The sequence below is a fragment of the Tiliqua scincoides genome, chromosome 5 (assembly GCF_035046505.1).
Source record: "Tiliqua scincoides isolate rTilSci1 chromosome 5, rTilSci1.hap2, whole genome shotgun sequence".
Lineage (NCBI taxonomy): Eukaryota > Metazoa > Chordata > Lepidosauria > Squamata > Scincidae > Tiliqua > Tiliqua scincoides.
In genome coordinates this window covers 104,375,186-104,396,165 of record NC_089825.1, presented here as the reverse complement: position 1 = coordinate 104,396,165, position 20,980 = coordinate 104,375,186, and the positions used below count along the sequence as shown (strand labels likewise).

Genomic DNA, 20,980 nt, shown 5'->3' with positions numbered 1-20,980 from the left:
ATTCAGCAATGAATAATCTTGTGTGCATTTATGCTCTCTTACTTTGCTACAGTCCTGCCAGATCAGATCGTTACCAGGATGGGAAGATACCTTGGAATGTTTGCTATTTGTTTTTTTCTTACCTAAACTGTTCTATCTTACCCTGACTTTTGATACCTTGGTTTTGAATGTTTGTGTAACTTGGGGCTCAATCATAACCCCCAGGTTAGGCCAGTACAAGTCACTTGTGTTGACCCAGGGGTGTCACTAACATGCTGTAAGGCAAGTTTGCACTCACTTAGGAGTCAGGGAGGCCAGCACAAAGAGTTGTGCTGGCCTCCCCATAACGAATCCAGGCCCCTGGCTTCTCCATTCTGCTCGAATCGGCGCCACCTCATGGTGCAGATCCCATTGGGCCCAGTGCAGCACAACACAGGGTAAGGGGTAAGTTTTTCCCTTGCCTCAGGTTGCACCTCTTCTGGCCCCAAACTTACACTGGATGCACCGCAATCCCGCTGGCGTGCCTGCTCCAGAGCAAGTTAGGATTGTGCTGCACATTCATCTAATTTGGAAGTATTAGAATATCGGTTAAGAGTTTATTAGAAAGCTTGCATCATGTTTTGAAACCTGCTCTTTTATTGTTGTGACCCTAGCCACAGTCACATTTCCATATCTCAACACTGCCGGTATCTCCATTCTGATTCTAAGGGCTTTTCTGTTTGTCTCCTGCTCATTTTTAAGCCTGTTTGGTCCACACCAGCTGGGGGTTTGCTGCAAAGAATCAGGCTTTACAACTGTGCAGGGTTGAGGGTCCAGTGTCCCTCCACTAGTTCCCCTGGCAGGTGTTGTACCCCTTCCCTTTTCTCATGTCCCATTCACTCACTCCCCCAGGAATGGGCGCATGCCTTATTTAGCATTTTTTCGTAGGTATCTTAACTGTGACTGTAACGGCTCGATTCACCACTCATTTATTTGATTTCACTCTCTTTCTTGATACCTTCTCCTATTGCAGACTTATCCCTTCAATAAATAGTATTTTGTTTGCACCTATATCTACTCCTTCATTGACATCTTTCAGTTCAAGAGTAGGAAGCGCATGTCCAGAGTCCCACTTACAGATTGGAAAAATACTGTACAGGTGCACTTGTAGCATGTAGTATGTAGTGTGGCACTACTTCGAGGAGAGGAAGCAGTGAATGGATTCCAAAAAATGGCTTACATGAGTTCCATGTAGTAAAATTACTCTAAGCAACTGTGGGAGTAAGAACAAAAAAGGAATTCTTACACCAGAGGGGTCCTTAGGTGCACACAGAAACAGCTACGTTTGCAAACAAGCAATTAAATATGGTTTAATTCAGGTATCAGAATACTCTGTCTTTGGGAAGGTGCTTGGCATGCAATTGTATGATCTCTGCTGCCCTGAGCAGCTGCTGTGCATTGCTGGAGAGGAGCTGCAAATGCTGGCTGGTGGAGGGCATGCTTGTGGGGGAAGGATGAGGAGGATCTCTGGCAAGGCTGGACAGCACGTTGTACACATGTAGAATCCCTTTTCACCTGTCCTTAGCATGTGAAAATGGGTGCAGATATCTATCTCTGCCAGGATTAAGAGCCCAATCCTAGGTATGTCTACTCTGAAGTAAGTCTCGTTCTAGTCAATGGAGCTTACTCCCAGGAAAGTGTCTAGGATTGCAGCCTAAGAGCCCAATCCTGTGCCTGTCTACTCAGAAGTAAGTTCCATTATAGTGAATGGGGCTTACTGTGGATAGGATGGTAGCCTCAGGGCCCAATCCTGTGCCTGTCTACTCAGAAGTCAGTCCCATTAGAGTCAGTGGGGCTTCCTCCCAGGAAAGTGTGGACAGGACTGCAGCCTCAGAGCCCCTCCTCTGCCTGTCTCCTCAGAAGTCAGTCCCAACAGAGGCAGTGGGGCTTCCTCCCAGGAAAGTGTGGAGAGGACTGCAGCCTCAGAGCCCTTCCTCTGCCTGCCTACTCAGGCTGCAAGGTTATGACACTTTCCCGGGAGTAAGCCCCATTGAACACAATGGAACTTACTTCTGAGTAGACATGCATAGGCTTGGGCTCTCAGGCTGCAAGTCAATGCACCCTTTCCCAGGAGCAAGCCCCATTGAGCACAATGAGACTTACTTCTGAGTAGACACGCCTAGGCTCATGCTGCAGATTAGCATGCGGACTGCACCAGCCAGCCTCCTTCCCCTCCTCCTCCACCAAGCCAGTACCTGGGCATTCCATTGGTGCCACAGCATGTCTCTCTGGCTGGCAGGCTGGCTGTCCGTCCTCCTCCTCGGCGTCAGCGCGTGTCCCCCGCACCCTCCACCAGCTTGGAAGCTGCGCGGAAAAGCAGAGCACAGGGGGAGGGGAGTCAGGCTGGGCTCAGGCAAGAGCTTGGAGATGGGGGCAGGAGGGGGTCGTTGTGCGGTCAGGCAGGAGCCAGGCGCCCGCCCACCCTGCACCCCCCAGCACCCACCCAGAAAATGCCTCTGTTTTGCTCCCCCCTCCTGGAATGCCCCTGAAGAAAAGATGCCGGAACTCCGTCCCCCCACATTCCATTAGAAAAAAAGCCCTGGTTATAAGTGTTAATAGTTGATTGTTGTTTTTTAAGCTCTCTCTCTCTCTCTCTCTCTCTCTCTCTCTCTCTCTCTCTCTGTGTGTGTGTGTGTGTGTGTGTGTGAGAGAGAGAGAGAGAGAGAGAGAGAGAGAGAGAGAGAGAATGCATCTGTCTGGCTACTTATATTCGTTCTCATTGAAGAGTTTAAGGTGCCATAAAACTTTTTGTTGTTTTTTGCTGCTACACCTTAGCAGTGCTACCCATCTGGAAGTTTTAGTTTCTTAAATAGCATTTCTGTGTACGCATGGGTGTGGGAATTATACTTGGTTCTCATATACTTGTTTCTCAAAAGGAATTATACTTGTTTCTCATTGTGTTTTCCATTTCTACAGATGTTGGGTTTCTTGAATATCTCTATATGGAAAATCAAACGGTACTCCCGGAGTTCATCCTCTTGGGCCTCTCCAGTGATTCACACCTGCAGATTTTCCTCTTTCTGGTGTTTCTGATAATATACAGTGTGACATTATTAGGGAACGGTGCCATCGTGCTGGTGATCAGGGTCGAGGCTACCCTTCAGACCCCCATGTTCTTCTTTCTCAGTCATCTGGCCTTTGTGGACATCTGCTACTCATCGGTCACTGTCCCAAAAATGTTGGAAAACATGGTAGGGGTGAACAAAACCATTTCCCGGGAAGGATGCATCACACAGATATTCTTCTTTTTCCAGGCTGCTTGTGCCGAGGTATTCATCCTCTCTGCAATGGCTTATGACCGATACGTTGCTATATGTGACCCATTGCATTATACCACAACCATGACAAAGAATATCTGCAGGCAGTTAGTGGGTGGAGCCTGGGCAATGGGCTTCTTGTATGCTGTGGTGAATGTAATACCATTGGCACATCTAGATGTTTGTCAGAATAATACCATCAACCACTATAGCTGTGAGCTCCCCTCAGTCTTGGCCTTGTCTTGCACTCCGACTCTCATCAATCACATTGTTCTCCTTATCTCTGTGTTAATATTTGGCTTTGGCTCCTTCTTTCTCACCCTGGTCTCTTATATTTACATTATTTCCACCATCTTGAAGATTTCATCAGCTGAAGGTAGGAAAAAAGCTTTCTCTACTTGCAGCTCCCACCTCATTGTGGTTGGCCTGTTTTACATAGCAGCTTTTTTCCGGTACATGAAACCCAGTTCACCATCACACATGGACCTGGACAAAGTGGTTTCTATCCAGTACAGCATCTTGACCCCAATGTTAAACCCTATCATTTACAGCCTGAAAAACAAAGACATCAAAATGGCTCTGGGTAAAATGTTTGGGAAGGGTCAGTTCCTGAAATGACATGAGGTTCAACACTTCACGTAGAATTTGCAACACTGAAAACTGTCAACTTAAAAACAACCATCAAGCCTCCCATATTTATTTATTTATTCTTTTAAGGTCACCCCCGCAATCATTGTGCAGAAATGTGAAATGAGTATTGTTTTAAACATTGTCATGCATAGACTGGAATTAAAAAAGTAAATTATTTTATTTGCATTAATTTTTTGTAATTTTTCAAAAGTTCATTCCTTCTTTCTCTCTTCTGTTGAAGCTGAAGGTATGTAGAGCCAGAAAATCAGTTGCAGGGATTAAATAAGGCTAAAGGAAAGAGAGAAACAGAGGGGACAATCAACTGATAAATAATCTGTGGAAGCTGAAGTTTTAGAAGGGGAGTATCTGGGGAAAAGAAATCAAGCCATTCTCTGAAAACCGAGATTCCATTTAGCTATTATTACTCATGGTGGCTGGGGGAAGAATAGGATCCAGCGCGAGATAGGGGTTCACAGTTGCTCAGCTGAAGGGAGGTGGAAACACTTACCCCTTATCCCTGGGTAAACCACTGCAGCCCTAATGAGTCTCCTTGGACTTGTGCCACCTCCTGAGGTGGCACAAGTTCAAGGAGAGCAGAATGGCTTCAAGCAGCTTGGGAATGGGGGTTGGGATCTGGCATAAGAGCTCAGGCTGATGTATGTAGTTCCTTACGTCCTTTTGTCCTCACAACAACCCTGTGAGGTAGGTGAGGGTGATTGGCCCAAGGTCATCCAGAAGATTCATGGCTGAGCAGGGATTTGAACCAGGATCTTCCAAATCTAAGGCCAGCCAAAGCACTACACCATCCATATTATCAGTCATTTTAAGGCCTCCCTAAATCATTGTGCATGGATGTGAAATGTGTATTGTTTTCAACAGTCATGCATAGATTGAAATTAAATAAGTAAGGACATAATCCTGGCCAACTTTTCAGCACTGTGTTAAGGGCAATGCAGCCCCGAGGTAAGGGAACAAACATTCCGTTACCTTGAAGAGGCCTCTGTGACTGTCACCCAACTGCAGGATGAGGCACATGCCCCATTGGCACAGCTGTGTTTTGGAAAATTGGTTCGGATTTGGCCCTAAATTATTTAATTTGCATTAAATTTTTGGTAATTTTTTAAATGTTCATTTGTTTTTTCTCTCTTCTGTTGAAGCTGAAGGTATGAAGGTAGAGGCAGGAAATCAGTTGCAGGGATTAAATAAGACTAAAGGAGCATAGGGGACAATCAACTGACAGAGAATTTGTGGAGAGTGAAGTTTTAAGGGGGGAAATCTGGGAAAAAGAACCAAGCCTTTCTCTGAAAACAGAGATTCTACTTAGCTATTATTACTATTAGTGGGGGGGGGGGGTAAGTAGGAAAGGTGGGTGTAACTTGTGACACAGATAGATAGATAGATAGATAGATAGATAGATAGATAGATAGATAGATAGATAGATAGATAGATAGATAGATAGATAGATAGAAAACATGCATACAGAATGATAAGGAAATGATCTCATTTCACTTTTGGGTTCAATCTTTGATAATACAATATCAGAATAAATGATGATCCTTTTCAAATGAGTGGCAAATAAAGTGCTAGGTAATAGTTGTTCATGATTCTTATTTTCCCCAATGACATGTTTAGTTTAAACTAGTTTAGTTTAAACATGTTAGTTTAAACCTGGGCTTGTTTTGTAATAAAACACACCGGAACGGTGTTCCGGCACATTTCCCCTCCCCTTTCTCTGAGGGAGGGATTCGAACCTCTGACCGCATGCTCCACCTTTTGCTTTTTGGGCACCCAGGCTCTGACCTTGTGCTCCACCTTTTTTTTAAAACTGCAGGCTGGGGAGGGATTCAAACCTCTGACCTCGTGCTCCACAGCCCAGCACTCTCTCCATTGGGCTATAGGAAAGCTTGTAGTCAAAGTGCTCAGAACTAATATATAAGGTCTTGAGCCCAGCTGGTGGCCATCAGCGCTTCAAGTATTAGTTCCAAACACTTTGAGTCTAAGAGTTCCTGTGGCTCAATTGTTAAAGTGCTGGTTTGTGGAGCCAGCGGCAAGGGGTTCAAATCCCTATGAGGAAGATTTTTTTTTTTTAGGAGGGGAGGCTAAATGGCTCCAAAATATAAAGGTTGGTTGCCAGTTGCCAAAAGTGGGGCCGGTTGAGGCTGCAAAACTCCTCAAAGTTCAGTTTATAAATAAATAAATAAATAAATAAATAAATAAATAAATAAATGATTAACAAGTTGTGAGTTCCAGCACTTTTTTTTTTTTTTTTTTTACAAAAAAGCACTGGTTAAACTAACCATTTTCAACCACTATGCCATTGCACATTGGTGTGCCATGAGTGGTCCACAGGTGTGCCACAGGAATTTGGGGTAAGTTCATTTATTAGTAGGGCCATTGGGAGATGTGAGCTCCCCCACTGGCAGCATGGTGTGCTTTGTCAATTGTCAAAAACCTGATGGTGTGCCTTGACAATTTTAGTGCCTTGTAGTGTGACAGAAGATGGAAAAGGTTGAAAAGTGCTGGTTTAAACTAATAAAATATTGATTCAATTTGTTTGTGTGTCCTGAAATCCTGTGTTGCTTACACATGTTTGAAGAAGGTTGATCTCATGCTTAGTGAGTGATACAACTCCCTGCATTTGTTTAGGTCAAATTAGATGTGACATTGAACAAAGCCCCCCCCCCCTTTCATTTTAAAAAAGCAAACAAACCAAAACAGACATTGGGGGCCCAATCCTATCCAACTTTCCAGTACTGACACAGCCATGCCAATAGGGCATGTCCCACATCCTCTGGTGGGGGGTCAGTCACGGAGGCCTCCTCAAGGTAAGGGACTGTTTGATCCCTTTTGCATTGTGGCTGCATCAGTGCTGAAAAGTTGAATAGGATTGGCCCTGGCCCCTTAATTCCAGGCAAACCCTTTTCCATTGTTCTATGGTTCTGACAAATTACTCACAGCATTGCTATTTGCCCTTGGAATCCCAGTTTGCCACTGCTTCTACACATGGGGGGCGAACTTGCCTTGTGCCCTCCATTGCACAAGAGATAGGTGGGAAATGCTAGGCAATGGACTGGCTTCTGAGATGGAGCTTAGCCAACTGTTAGTGTTCTGAGAACTTATGCCAGATGTCCTAACCACAGGACAGGGCACCCCAAAATGTAGGACATCCAAGAAAAATGTGGGACGTGACAAAAGAAAAGCTAAAAACACTTGTATATCGATTTCATGTGGCTAATTTAAGCACTATATTACTTATTGTTAAATTCAAAAATATATTACATATAATTTATTACATGTAATTTATTACAAGAAGGCTATGTGCTTCCTGCAGGAGTCTGCTAACAGGGAAAAGGAGGACATTTGCACAGCCCACAAGTGTGCACATTTGGCCCCTGTTGCATATATGTAATGTTGGGCAGAAATGGCTTAAGTTCTTTTCCAGGACTAGAGGCTAAAAGAGAGGACGTGTCCTGGAAAAAAGCCCAGTTACCTTTCGCCTCATCGTGGTGCAGTTTGCTGTCTATGAATCAGCAATGAGCACAGTCCTCTGAGTGGGGAGATGATTAAACTTCAGAGAATGTACCCCAGAGGAAACAGTTAGAGATTTGAGATATAATCCTCAAATATAAACTTGTAGTTTAAATGAGATGCTTCAGACTCTTTGCAGCTGAGGGCAGAACACCATGACCAAACTGAAGGAATTGTCTCGGAAGTCCAGTTACTTATTGCATCATCATGGTTTGGTTTAGCCTCTCTGAATGAATGGCACATGGCACATCTTAGGCTGGGAATCAGCAATGAGCAAAGCCTCAGGTATGTTCCTTGGTAATGCAGGTGTTTTCTGGAAAATTAAAAAAAAATATTTAAAGCATCAATTTACTGTGCAAGATATTTCAAAGGTACTGGGTGATCCATGGTGCAAGCAGTTTGCAGTTTTCTGGTCTGGGTACTTATACATGGCAGAGTGTCTCGCAATTTGGAATGTGGATGTATATAATCATGAATATTGACTTGGAATATTGGTGGGCTGTCACTGCTGCTCCTTCTCTTCCCATTTGTTGGATTGGAAAAATATCAAGGGTGGGGCTAAAGAGGTAGTATGGGGGAGAGATGGCCCTCTCCTCCATGCTTATATTGCCCTCTTGCCTTTCCAGTTAGAGAATGGAAAGAGCTAATGCTGGTATACCACTCGGTAAGGGGGGCAGCATTGTCATGCTGCCTTCGGCACCGGGAAGTCTGGAGATGGTCCTGCAAAAATGTTTCAATGCTTTTCCACATAGATTGGAATTGCTTGGTATATAGAGACAAAATCCACAGAATCCATTGTTCTTGTCAGGGAGTTATATATAGTCTTTTTTTCCTGATAGGTTATTCTAAGAGCAGTGCAATTGACTTGAATTGACTTCAAGGTCAAACTTGTCATAAAGTACACTGCTTGGGTTCTTTGCATCCTTACTGTACATCCTAGGCACACAAGCTGCCATTGAGGAACTCTCTGCATAATCACATTAGTATACAGGTTGTTATTAGGATACCAGTTAAGTGATGGCAGCAGGGGGAGAAATTGTACAGATCTATTTATGAATTTTGTTTCACTTAACTGCAGTTTTACTTTTTTACTGGCAGCACATAGTTTGGCTGGAAAAGAAAATGGAAAATCAGACGTCGGCAACATATTTTGTTCTCTTGGGATTTTCAGATGACCCACTAGTCCAAATCTTCCTCTTTGTGATGTTTTTGTGCGTTTATGCAGCCACCTTGATGGGGAATGTGGTCATCTTCGAAGCAATAAGGACCAATGCTCACCTCCATAGCCCCATGTATTTCTTCCTGAGTCATCTAGCAGTCCTTGATGTCTGCTTTTCTTCAGTGACTGTGCCTAGGGCCTTAATGAATTTGTGTTCAAGCCAGACCATCTCATATTATGGCTGCATTGCCCAGACATTTTTCATCTTTTTGACAGGATCCACTGAAGTCTTCCTTCTTTCAGTCATGGCTTATGACCGATATGCTGCCATATGCAAGCCCTTGTATTATGCACAGATCATGAACAGAGAGTTTTGTAGAGGGCTGGTGGGAGGCGCATGGGCAATGGGCTTCATGCATTCACTGGTTAATACTTTGCCTCTTTTAAAACTGATGTTCTGCAGTTCGAGTGTTATCAGACATTTCAGCTGTGAATTCCCATCTTTAGTTCCTTTATCTTGCACAGACACCTTCACAATTTGGGTAACGTTCTATATTACTTTTACTACAGTAGGCCTTCTTTCCTTTGCAGTTATTCTGGTGTCCTATATCCATATTATCTCCACAGTCGTGAAGATGCATTCAGTAGAAGCCAAAAAAAGAACATTTTCTACATGCAGTTCCCACCTCATTGTTGTGATCTTGTATTATAGCAGTGGCTGCTTTAGGTACCTTGGGTCCAGCGTTGCTTCCTCAGTTGTTCTGAATGAACTCCTCTCAATCCAATACAGCATTGCAACGCCTTTGTTGAATCCCATTATCTACAGCCTGAAAACCAAGACAGTGAAAGAAGCCATCAAGAACCTATTGGGGTACAAACCATTGATTTCTCATCATATGTCAAATGCTTAAATATTGGACAGATCAGTTATTACACTGGCATAATGTAATACAATAAATACGCTGACATTCATTTTTCTTGAAAGTTGTATCTTCATGTTTGATTATAAGTACACTTCAATTTTTTAGAGCTATTGCCCTGTCCTATTGGCTTATGTTGGTGGAACTAAGGAGACACAGTGTCAAGTAAGAGGGTTGGGGGAGGGGTAAGCGGAAATAATTCCCCTTTCAGATTTTTCAATATTTCCCACTGATATGAAGGTGAATGCCCTTTCTTTCAAGGAATTCTGTGTTAGACTAATGATGTACATTTGATAAATATATAATCAAAGAGATAAAGGAAGAATGAGTCATTTCGTGTAGCTAAACAAGACTCATGCAGGTTTCTTTTGCTTCCACTGTGCATGGTAGTGCCGACAATTGAGTCTCCAGCACATTGCTCAGAGATAGCAGTGGCTCCATTCACAGCCTATTAAAGTTATTCGAGCAAGCACTGAATGCATTTCTATGAGGTTTGTGTATACTTTTGTAGTAATCATTAAACCTCTATAACTGCAGCCATAACCACTTAAGAGATAAGAGCTTAATAAAAATATGGAGAATATATCACAAAATTTTGTATTTTTTTCTTGGTCATTTCTTTTTTTCTTGATCTTTTCTTCAACAGAAATATTACAATTAAGCCAAAATATCTGTATGGACTTTAGTGTCTAGGAATTATTAGCACCAAAATGCAGCTATAGCACTTCACAAGCAGGGGACTTGTATGATTCTGACCTCTTCATGAGGCAAGATGGAGCAGAATAGCATCTGATTGGTGTGTGATTTAGAGGCTCACTTTCCTCTGCATTTTCAGGTTCTAACTGAGATCTTCGCCATCCTGGGCTCAACGATGCAGCACCCATCCCCAATCATCCTTGGACTACTCTGAGATTATTTGCTCAACTTTGTGGTTAGGTAGGTACTGTTTGCCTTCCACCTGATCGGTCAATAGTGAAGGGTATTTTTTGCCTACCCCAGACGATCTTCCATTTGGTGGTTGGTCACTTCTTGCATGTAGATATGCAAGGCCCAGAGAACATAATGGAATCTTTATTTTGATTACAAAGTATTACAACAAATTTATTTTTATTAATTGCCCAATCATTTGTGACAGTGAAACCCTATCTTGATCCTACTCACTATCATACTACTTAAGATAGTGTGACATACTGAATCCTATGTTTTTGGGTAGACTTTCTTCATGTGTGTCTTCCTCTTCAGTTCCTGGTCCAGCTTTTAACCCACTTTGGTATGACCTCCTACTCCTTGGCAGCTTGTATCACTCCCTCCTTGATCATTGCTACTCAAAGTTATTTCTTAGTTCCTTTCCTTGGTGTCATGCAATGGCCTTCCATTAGTTCTATCCTGAACAGCCATCACATTGTCTGTCTGGCCAAGAGTTTGTTTATGCCAGCAGGACATTTATGGCACAATTGTACCATATTTTTTATTGTGCGCTAATTTTAATTTCATAGTTTGAATGTTTTCCTTTGAAAACAAAAAATCAGTATCTGAGCTTACCAGTCTGCAATCCATTCTAGGCCACAATCTTGCAAGTAGCTGGAGAATCCCCAGCAGTGAGACTTGCCCACTGTTCTGTATCAGTCTTTGATGCACACATACACAAGCATATTCTATTCCTCTTAACATCTATTAAGAACCCAAAAAGGTATAAAACTATCTGTTCAGGAAAGGGTGAAGGCTCAGATTCACTGTCACCAGCATGCATGATTATAACTGGATTATGGTCAGTGAAACATTATCAGAGTAGGACAGGGCTTTTCTCAGGAAGGGGATTTTATTTCCAAAGCAAATAATAATAATTAATAATTAATTAATTATTATAATAATTAATAAATAATAAATAATAATAATGATAATAAAAATAATATATAATAATATTATTATATATTATAATTATATAATATAATATATATTATATAATATAATAAAAATAATATTATAATTATATAATATAATATATACTATATAATATAATAAAAATAATAATTATTATTATTATTATTATCCAGCAACTGCAGAGTAATAGACCAGTTAAAGCAGAAGAAGGTGGTTTAATTGGGGCAGAAGGGGGAAATGAAGAGTCAGTGAGGCTTTGCACATTTTACAAGGGACATGAACCAATACACTTATTATTGCCGCACACTTCATAGGCACATCTTTACGGGAAATCTTCAAATTCCCTCTTTTCACACCAGTTCTTTTTGGCAAAGTGCATGGAAAAAATGTAGAGATGTAGATTTTTTTTTTCCTACTCAAGTACTATGCCTATCCCCTGAGTGAATGGATGATTAAACTTCAGAGAATCTGTCCCAGAGGGATGTGATCCCATTAGGGATGTGAGAGACCATCATTAAAAAAAAAAAAGTCATACTTTAAATGCAATTCTACCCACTCTTTGCAACTAAGGACAAAATACCATTATAAAACTGAATGAATGATCTCAGAAGCCCAGTTACCTTTCTCCTCGTCGTGGTGTAGTTTGCTGTCTATGAATCAGCAGTGAGCACAGTCTCAGGTACATTTCCTGATAATGCAGGTGGTTTCCAGTAAATTATTTCTTAAAAATATCAATTTGCTGTGCAAGGTATTGCAAAGTTACTGGGAGGTCTTTGGTGCAAGCAGCTGTACAGTTCTCTGGCTTGGGTAGTTACGTATGCATGGCAGAGTGTCTCTCGATTTGGAACATGGATGCATGTAACCAGTGATGGGATTCAAATAACTTAACAACAGGTTCTATGTCCTAATGACCAAAAGATATACCGAAAGGTAGTTTAATTCATGCATGGGTCCCTTTAGGGAGAAGGGTGGGATATAAATAAAGTTTATTAAGTTTATTATTAAATACTCAAATAAGAACAATAAAAGAGGTACACAAAACTAGATTATGTTTTAAGAAAGTTTTAAAATATTAATGAAAAAATATTAAATACCTGACAAACTGTTATTGAAGATATTTCCATATTGCTGTTTGATTGGTGTCCTCACTTGCAATTTTCTTTGCTTTTATACAAGCATCATCGGCTGTGTGATTTATCCTTAACCATCCTAACCAATGGAGTAGGATTCCATTCCTTTAGTAGTAGGCCGATTAGACTGATAATCATTATGTTTGATATATTAAAACAGTTAGGCGACTTCTCTTCTCTGAACATATAATGTTCATCTTTGAAAACCACCTTTCCACTTCTGCTGAACTTACAGCAATTGTTCTGACAATATTTTTAGCTCTTTGAACACTTTCAGGAATTGGATAGTTCTGGGAATTTTTAAAAACGTTTTCCACAAAATCTTTTTGAGTTATGTTACTGCATCAGATATAGTGATAGGTGCAGTATAAGTAGCAGATGATGATCATAAAAGGGGGTGTGCTGTGAACCATGCTTCTGAACATGTGCAGAAGGCAGTGCTTGCCTTGGTTTTTTTACACTTGCAGCAAAAAGGCAAAATAATGCCCTTCCACATTCATTTTTATTAAACAACAAACTTGCAGAGATGGAAGTTGGTAGAGAACAATATTCATGACCATTGTTCTGTTGTAACTGGTGGTATGTTATAGATGATAATCTTACTGCAAAGAAATGTAAGAAGGCGATATGGGAGGCCAAGCAAGACTATGAAGAACGCATGGCCAGCAACATTAAGGGGAATACTAAAAGCTTCTTCAAATATGTTAGAAGCAGGAAACCCGCCAGAGAAGCGGTTGGCCCTCTGGATGGTGAGGGAGGGAAAGGGGAGATAAAAGGAGACTTAAGAGATGGCAGAGAAATTAAATGAGTTCTTTGCATCTGTCTTCACGGCAGAGGACCTGGGGCAGATACTGCTGCCCGAATGGCCCATCCTGACGAAGGAATTAAGTCAGATAGAGATTAAAAGAGAAGATCTTTCAGACCTCATTGATAAATTAAAGATCAATAAGTCACCGGGCCCTGATGGCATCCACCCAAGAGTTATTAAGGAATTGAAGAATGAAGTTGCTGATCTCTTGACTAAGATATGCAACTTGTCCCTTAAAATGGCCACGGTGCCAGAAGATTGGAGGATAGCAAATGTCACGCCTATCTTTAAAAAGGGAAAGAGGGGGGACCCGGGAAACTATAGGCTGGTCAGCCTAACATCTATACTGGGTAAGATGGTGGAATGCCTCATCAAAGATAGGATCTCAAAACACATAGAAGAACAGGCCTTGCTGAGGGAGAATCAGCATGGCTTCTGTAAGGGTAAGTCTTGCCTCACGAACCTTATAGAATTCTTTGAAAAGGTCAACAGTCATGTGGATGTGGGAGAACCCATAGACATTATATATCTGGACTTTCAGAAGGCATTCAATGTGGTCCCTCACCAAAGGCTACTAAAAAACTCCACAGTCAGGGAATTAGAGGACAGGTCCTCTCATGGATTGAGAACTGGTTGAAAGCCAGGAAACAGAGAGTGGGTGTCAATGGGCAATTTTCACAATGGAGAGAAGTGAAAAGCGGTGTGCCCCAAGGATCTGTCCTAGGACCGGTGCTTTTCAACGTCTTCATAAATGACCTGGAGACAGGGTTGTGCAGTGAGGTGGCTAAGTTTACAGACGACACCAAACTTTTCCGAGTGGTGAAGACCAGAAGTGATTGTGAGGAGCTCCAGAAGGATCTCTCCAAACTGACAGAATGGGCAGCGAAATGGCAGATGTGCTTCAATGTCAGTAAGTGTAAAGTCATGCACATTGGGGCAAAAAATCAAAACTTCACATATAGGCTGATGGGTTCTGAGCTGTCTGTGACAGATCAGGAGAGAGATCTTGGGGTGGTGGTGGACAGGTCGATGAAAGTGTCGACCCAATGTGTGGCGGCAGTGAAGAAGGCCAATTCTATGCTTGGGATCATTAGAAAAGGTATTGAGAACAAAACAGCTAATATTATAATGCTGTTGTACAAATCGATGGTAAGGCCACACCTGGAGAATTGTGAACAGTTCTGGTTGCCGCATCTCAAAAAAGACATAGTGGAAATGGAAAAGGTGCAAAAGAGAGTGACTAAGATGATTACTGGGCTGGGGCACCTTCCTTATGAGGAAAGGCTACAGCATTTGGGCCTCTTCAGCCTAGAAAAGAGGCGCCTGAGGGGGGACATGATTGAGACATACAAAATTATGCAGGGGATGGACTGAGTGGATAGAGAGATGCTCTTTACACTCTCACAACTCCAGAACCAGGGGACATCTGCTAAAATTGAGTGTTGGGAGAGTTAGAACAGACAAAAGAAAATATTTCTTCACTCAGCGTGTGGTTGGTCTGTGGAACTCCTTGCCACAGGATGTGGTGATGGCATCTGGCCTGGATGCCTTTAAAAGGGGATTGGACAAGTTTCTGGAGGAAAAATCCATTATGGGTTACAAACCATGATGTGAATGTACAACCTCCTGATGTTAGAAATGGGCTGTCAGAATGCTAGATGCAGGGGAGGACACCAGAATGAGGTCTCTTGTTATCTGGTTTGCTCCCTGGGGCATTTGGCGGGCCACTGTGAGATACAGGAAGCTGGACTAGATGGGCCTATGGCCTGATCCAGTGGGGCTGTTCTTATGTTCTTATGTACTCTTCTGTGCCAGGTGAAATGTATATACAGTCCAGTTTCCCAGAACTATATATCAGTAATTTCATCAGGCACAGAAGGGTAAGGCCCAAATTCTAACCAACTTTCTAATGGGACATGTGCTGCATCCCGCAGTAGGGTGGCAGTCACAGAGGCTTCCTCAAGGTAAGGGAATGTTTATTTCCTCACCTTGGAGCTGCATTGTTCTTATGTCAGTGCTGGAAAGTGGGTTAGGAAGCGCCCTAAAATTTTCATCACTGGCCTGCTACCAGTTATAATTAGAGCAATAGTCATGAATATGTATATTGATATATAAGAAGAAAATCAACACCACTGATAATTAGTTGTTTGTTAAGAGGTATGTGTCCAGAAATAGCAATAAAAAATCATAAAGTTGGCATAACATATACAGCCACTTGCCACAGGTTCCTTTGCTTCAGGTGTCTGTTTACATTCTCCTGCAGGCATGGTTCTGCTTTTACTTATTATGGACTACTTCTATGTTATTTGAGGTGTTTAAGAAATAGTATTACTAGTACTACTTCATAAGTGACATCCGAACTAGGGCTGCAAGTAAAACCTGCCCTTACGGACTTAGCACTTATTGTCTCATTGATGAGATGGAGGCTTGCAGCAGAAGTTCAACTTGGTATACCACAGTGATTTTCAACCAATATGCCATGGAACACTGGTGTGCTGTGAATGGTCTACAGGTGTGCCGTGGGAATTTGGGGGGTGATCATTTATTAGTAGGGCCAGTAGGGAATGTGAGCCCCCACCAGCAGTACGGTGTGCCTTGTCAATTTAAAAAAACAACAAAACAACAACTAATGGTGTGCCTTGACAATTTTAGAGTCTTGCAGTGTGCCATGAGATGAAAAAGACTGAAAATCACTGGCACAGCATGCTGCAAAATACACATCACATACCCTCTCCACAATCTCCCATCCCATATCATCCCATCCCACTTAAGTTACAGTCCAGGGAGTAAGACCAGCCAAGCTCTTCACTCTAGTGTAGCAGTCAAGCAAAACTATACAGTGGGGTGCAGCAAACTAATTATGGGACAGCATCCCACAAACATCTGGCATGGCTTAGGGGCCACCTGCCACAATGAAGGATTCAGAGCCCCATCCTCTGCCTGCCTACTCAGAAGTAAGTCCCACCAGAGTCCATGGGGCTTCCTCCCAGGAAAGTGTGGCCAGGACTGCAGCCTGGGAGAGGGCAGTGTTTTCTCTAGCCAGCCTCACATCACCAACTGTGGGGTGAGTAGCCCAGCCAATTCCCTCGCTGCTGCGTCCATCTCAGAGGCTTTCGTGCCTCTTCCTCCTCCTCCTGCTGCTGCACAGACAGACTGAAGCTGCCTACCAATGCAGTGAGCGCCTGCTTGTCTGCCTACTCAGAAGTAAGTGCCATGCTAGTTCATGGAGCTTACTCCCAGGAAAGTGTGGCACAGATTGCAGCCTGAAAGGGGAGATGTCAGGATGCCCCCACCTGCTGCTGCTTCTGGTCCATTCATTCCGCACGGGGCAGCAGGGGGAGGGCAAGAGCAAAAGGCTCCCCCACGGATCATGGACCCCCAGGTGGTCTGGGGCCAAGACTAAGCCGCTGCCTGTTTCCCGGGTGCCAAGGCGGCTGGAGGGGAAAGGGACAAGGCTGCGCAAGCAGGCTGGGCTGTGATTCCTGCTGCAGGGCTTGGACCGGCCACCAATCCACAAGCAGCTGCTGCTCCAGCCCTCCTCTGAGCACTTGCAAGGACAGAGCAGGCAGCAGTCCCGCACAATAGCAAACGGTTCTTAGAACTGCATCCTATGACAGCTAGGGGTTCTACAGAACCCGTGAGAACCGGCGGAATCCCACCACTGCATGTAACCATAAGAATATTCACTTGGAATATTGGAGGACCTTCACAGCTGCTCCTTCTCCTCCCACTCACCGGATAGGAAAAGTACACTGGGGATGGAGCTAAAGAGGGTATGTGAAGGAGAGGTCTAGTCTCCTCCTCCACATTTCCTCTTCCTTTCCCCTCTTCCTTTTCAGGTTAGAGAGTGGCAAGAGCTAGTGCTGGAATATCACTGGATATCGGGGGGGGGGGCAGAATTTGTCATGCTGCATTAAGCCTCAGGAAGTCTTGAGCAAGTCCTACAATAACATGTCAATTTTTTCCGCACTGATTGAAGTGTTGTAAACAACTTTGCATGGATTGCTGGAGTCATTACTGTATATTCTTTGCTCACTGATTGCCACTGGTGGGGGTGAAGGAACCACTGATGTAGCTGGGGGGGCAGTGCACTAAGTTTTGCAGGAAGCCTCCCTGGAGCATGCAAGTGGTTCCTCCCCCTCCCCTTGCCAGCCATTCGGCTCAGTTTCCCCCACCCCGCCCACATGGCTCTAAAGGGGAGGAGAGGAGCCACTTGAATGCTGCAGGGACGCTCCCTGCAAAACTTAGTGCACCGCCCCCCCCAGCTACACCAGTGGAAGGAACGGTCAGCATAATAGCATCAGGGTACATGTTAATTAGGGGCAGGAGTGGGAAGACATATACAGATCTATTTATGAATTTTGTTTCACTTAACTTGAATTCTGCTTTTTTGTGGCAGTATACGCTAGTGCTGGAAGAGGAAATGGAAAATCAGACATCAGCAACTTATTTTGTTCTCTTGGGATTCTCAGAAAACCCAGTGATCCGAATCTTCCTCTTCCTTATATTTTTGTGCATATATGCAGCAACCTTGATGGGAAATGTGGTCATCTTGATGGTCATAAGGGGAGACGCTCACCTCCACAGTCCCATGTACTTCTTGCTGAGTCACCTCTCTTTCCTGGATGTCTGCTTTTCTTCAGTCACTGTGCCTAGGGCCCTAATGAGTTTGTGCTCAAGCCGGACCATCTCCTACTACGGCTGCATTGCCCAGATTCTTTTCATCGCTTTGACAGGGTGCACTGAAGTCTTCCTTCTTTCAGCCATGGCTTACGACCGATATGCTGCCATATGCAAGCCCTTGTATTATGCACAGATCATGAACAGAGAGTTTTGTAGAGGGCTGGTGGGAGGGTCGTGGGCAATGGGCTTCACGTATTCATTGATAAATACGTCGCCTCTTTTGAAACTGGTGTTCTGTCATTCAAACATTATCAGACACTTCAGCTGTGAATTCCCATCTTTAGTGGCCTTATCTTGCACAAACACCTTCACAATTTGGGTAACATTCTATATTACTTTTACTACATTAGGCCTTCTTTCCTTTTCCATCATTCTGGTGTCCTACATCTACATTATCTCCACAGTTCTGAAGATGCATTCAGCAGAAGCCAAAAGAAAAACATTTTCTACATGCAGTTCCCACTTCATTGTTGTGGTTTTGTACTACAGCAGTGGCTGCTTTAGGTACTTTGGTTCCAACCTTGCTTCCTCAGTGGTCCTGGATGAACTTCTCTCCATCCAATACAGCATTGCAACCCCTTTGTTGAACCCCATTATCTACAGCCTGAAAACCAGGACAGTGAAAGAAGCCATCAAGAACCTGCTGGGGCACAAACCATTGATTTCTCATTATATGTCATATACTTAAATATTAGACCAATCAATTAATACACTGGCATAAAGTTAAATAAATACACTGACCTTCAGTTTTCTTAAAAGTTGTGTCTTTGTGTTTGATTATAACTGCACTTCAAATATTTAGACCTACTGCCCAATCCTATTGGCTGTTTATGTTGGTAGAACCAAGGAGACACATTAGCAAGTAAAGGGTTTGGGGGAGGGTAAGGGGAAATAATTCCCCTTTCCCATCCCATGCTTCCTTGTCAGCCCCTCCAGTAGATGCAGCACATACCTTTCTGGTGTGCTTGCACTGGGTCAGGGAATAGGACTGGGCTATAACTGGTTTTAAGTTCATCACAGTTAACATGACTCACTGATATGAAGGTGAATTCCTTTTTTCATTAATACAATGCTCCATCTCTGCATGGCAGTATCAACCACTGACTCTCCAGCACATGGGCTCATAGATATCAGTGGCTTCATTCACAGTTTATTAATCTGAGCCACCACTAAATGCACTGCTATGTACTGTATGAATACTCTTGTCGTAATCAAATTATTTAAGCTCTATAACCACAGCTAAGAACACTGGAGAATAAAGAGCTTGATAAAAACATGCACTCACTGACACCAGCATGCATGAGTAAAACTGGATCATAGTCAGTGAAGTATTTTATAAACACAGTAGGATGGTTTTTCTCAAAAGTTTTAGCACCAGGACCCCAGGACCCATTTTTGGGAGTCACAGGGTTGGGAACCTGAGTCAGTGACTCAGACTTGAGTTGCAAAAATGTGTGATTTTGGGTGACTCAGCGACTTGTGAGTCACGTGCATGAAAGGCTCTGAAAAAGACTCGAGTCAGGGCCTTCCTGACTCAGCACTCATCCTCAAGCATGCAGACTCGAGTCTGCCTGTGTCTGGGTGTGCTGTGTTTGGGTGTGCTGCATGAAAAACCTTGTGGGGCAAGCTTTCCAACAGGGTGAGCAGCAAGGAGGTTCCAGCAGGGAGGCAAGAAGGGGTTAATAATTTTCCCTTGTAATGAATGGGGGAGTTGGGACTGGGCTTTCTTTTTGCTTCTCTGATAGGAAGGAAGGAATGGATGATCATTGGACACAGGATGGGCATTCTGATATTTTCATTGGCTGAGGGACAGCAGGAGGATGAGCCAAGAGGGTTCTTGCCTTACAGTTGGCTTGAGAAGCCCAGGGAGGGGGAGGAGACAGGGAAGGTGGGAAGGAGTTCATAGCAATCATGATTTGCACCACATGGCTGGTGGGAAGTAAGGAGCTTCACTGAATGACCAGCTGCGGTGGGACTGCTTCTGAGTAGGGCTGCAAAGGTTCAGTTCGTCCTGGTACACCTTGCAGCTGATGCTCCCTCCTCCCTCTTGCTGCTTCTGTCCCTGTTCTCTTGCAGTACCACCCATTTCTCCTGCCCTCTTTACAGATGGGCAGCAGAGGAGTCTTTAAAGTGACCTCCCACACATACACATACAAACACAGCCCCTTTTTTCCCCACAGTGGGCTTTTTAAAGGGGGGGACTCAACTCGAGTCCTGTACAGTCACTAAAGGGTGACTTGGGAACTCAGAAAGTGCCCCTGTTATGAATTGCTTTCTATTGGAGTCACAGGGAGGCAGTGACTCTTGACTCGAGTCAAGCCACGCTGGAGTTTCCCATCCCTGCTTTTTAGAATGACAATCTTTTGGGACACACCAAAGTGATGTCATTGACCTGGAGGTGATGTCATGGCTGGAAGTGACATCATCTCGGTATCAAACCTAAACCCAAATCAGCCAAACATCACATTACACAGTGTGCTTGTGCTGTTGTTTGGCATAGCTCAGAATTCAAACATTCCAGCTCAAAAGTGGAAGCAGAATGCAGATTTGGATCCTTCTCCAACCACCTTGCCCTCTCCCCTCTTCCCAGTGTCCCATCTTCTCCCATCTTCCCAGTGTCCCATCCTATTCAGGCCAAAGCACCATCCTTTTCTCCCACTGAGAGCCTGCCCTGTCCCGCAACTCTTTACCCTGCATTTTCAGCTCTGTCTTCTCAGTGGTGGCTGAGCTAGGTGCTACATGACCCACCTGAAATTGGCTTGTGACACACCTAATGGGTCCCGACCCACATTTTGAGAAACACTGAGGAGAACAAGGCTTTTCATAGGAAGATGAGTTTATTTCCAGACAAAATAATCCAAGAATTGGAGCGTGAGTAATGGAAGTGTTAAAGGAGGAGAAGATAGTTTAAGTGGGGAGAAAGGGTGAAGTGACCAGAGTCAATGAGTCTTTGCACATTATTCCAA

General features: G+C 43.5%; 3 protein-coding genes across 3 annotated transcripts; all 3 read left to right on the top strand.

Annotated features, from left to right (window-relative positions):
- The first annotated feature begins 2,960 nt into the window (after positions 1-2,960).
- LOC136652823 (olfactory receptor 5B21-like) lies at positions 2,961-3,893 on the top strand. The gene has a single exon (XM_066629745.1). The coding sequence runs from the start codon at positions 2,961-2,963 to the stop codon at positions 3,891-3,893; it is 933 nt and encodes a 310-aa protein (XP_066485842.1).
- A 4,656-nt stretch (positions 3,894-8,549) lies between these two features.
- On the top strand, positions 8,550-9,503 carry LOC136652822 (olfactory receptor 8S1-like). The gene has a single exon (XM_066629744.1). The coding sequence runs from the start codon at positions 8,556-8,558 to the stop codon at positions 9,501-9,503; it is 948 nt and encodes a 315-aa protein (XP_066485841.1). The 5' UTR covers positions 8,550-8,555.
- An 8,251-nt stretch (positions 9,504-17,754) lies between these two features.
- On the top strand, positions 17,755-18,702 carry LOC136652821 (olfactory receptor 5AN1-like). The gene has a single exon (XM_066629743.1). The coding sequence runs from the start codon at positions 17,755-17,757 to the stop codon at positions 18,700-18,702; it is 948 nt and encodes a 315-aa protein (XP_066485840.1).
- Positions 18,703-20,980: the final 2,278 nt, after the last annotated feature.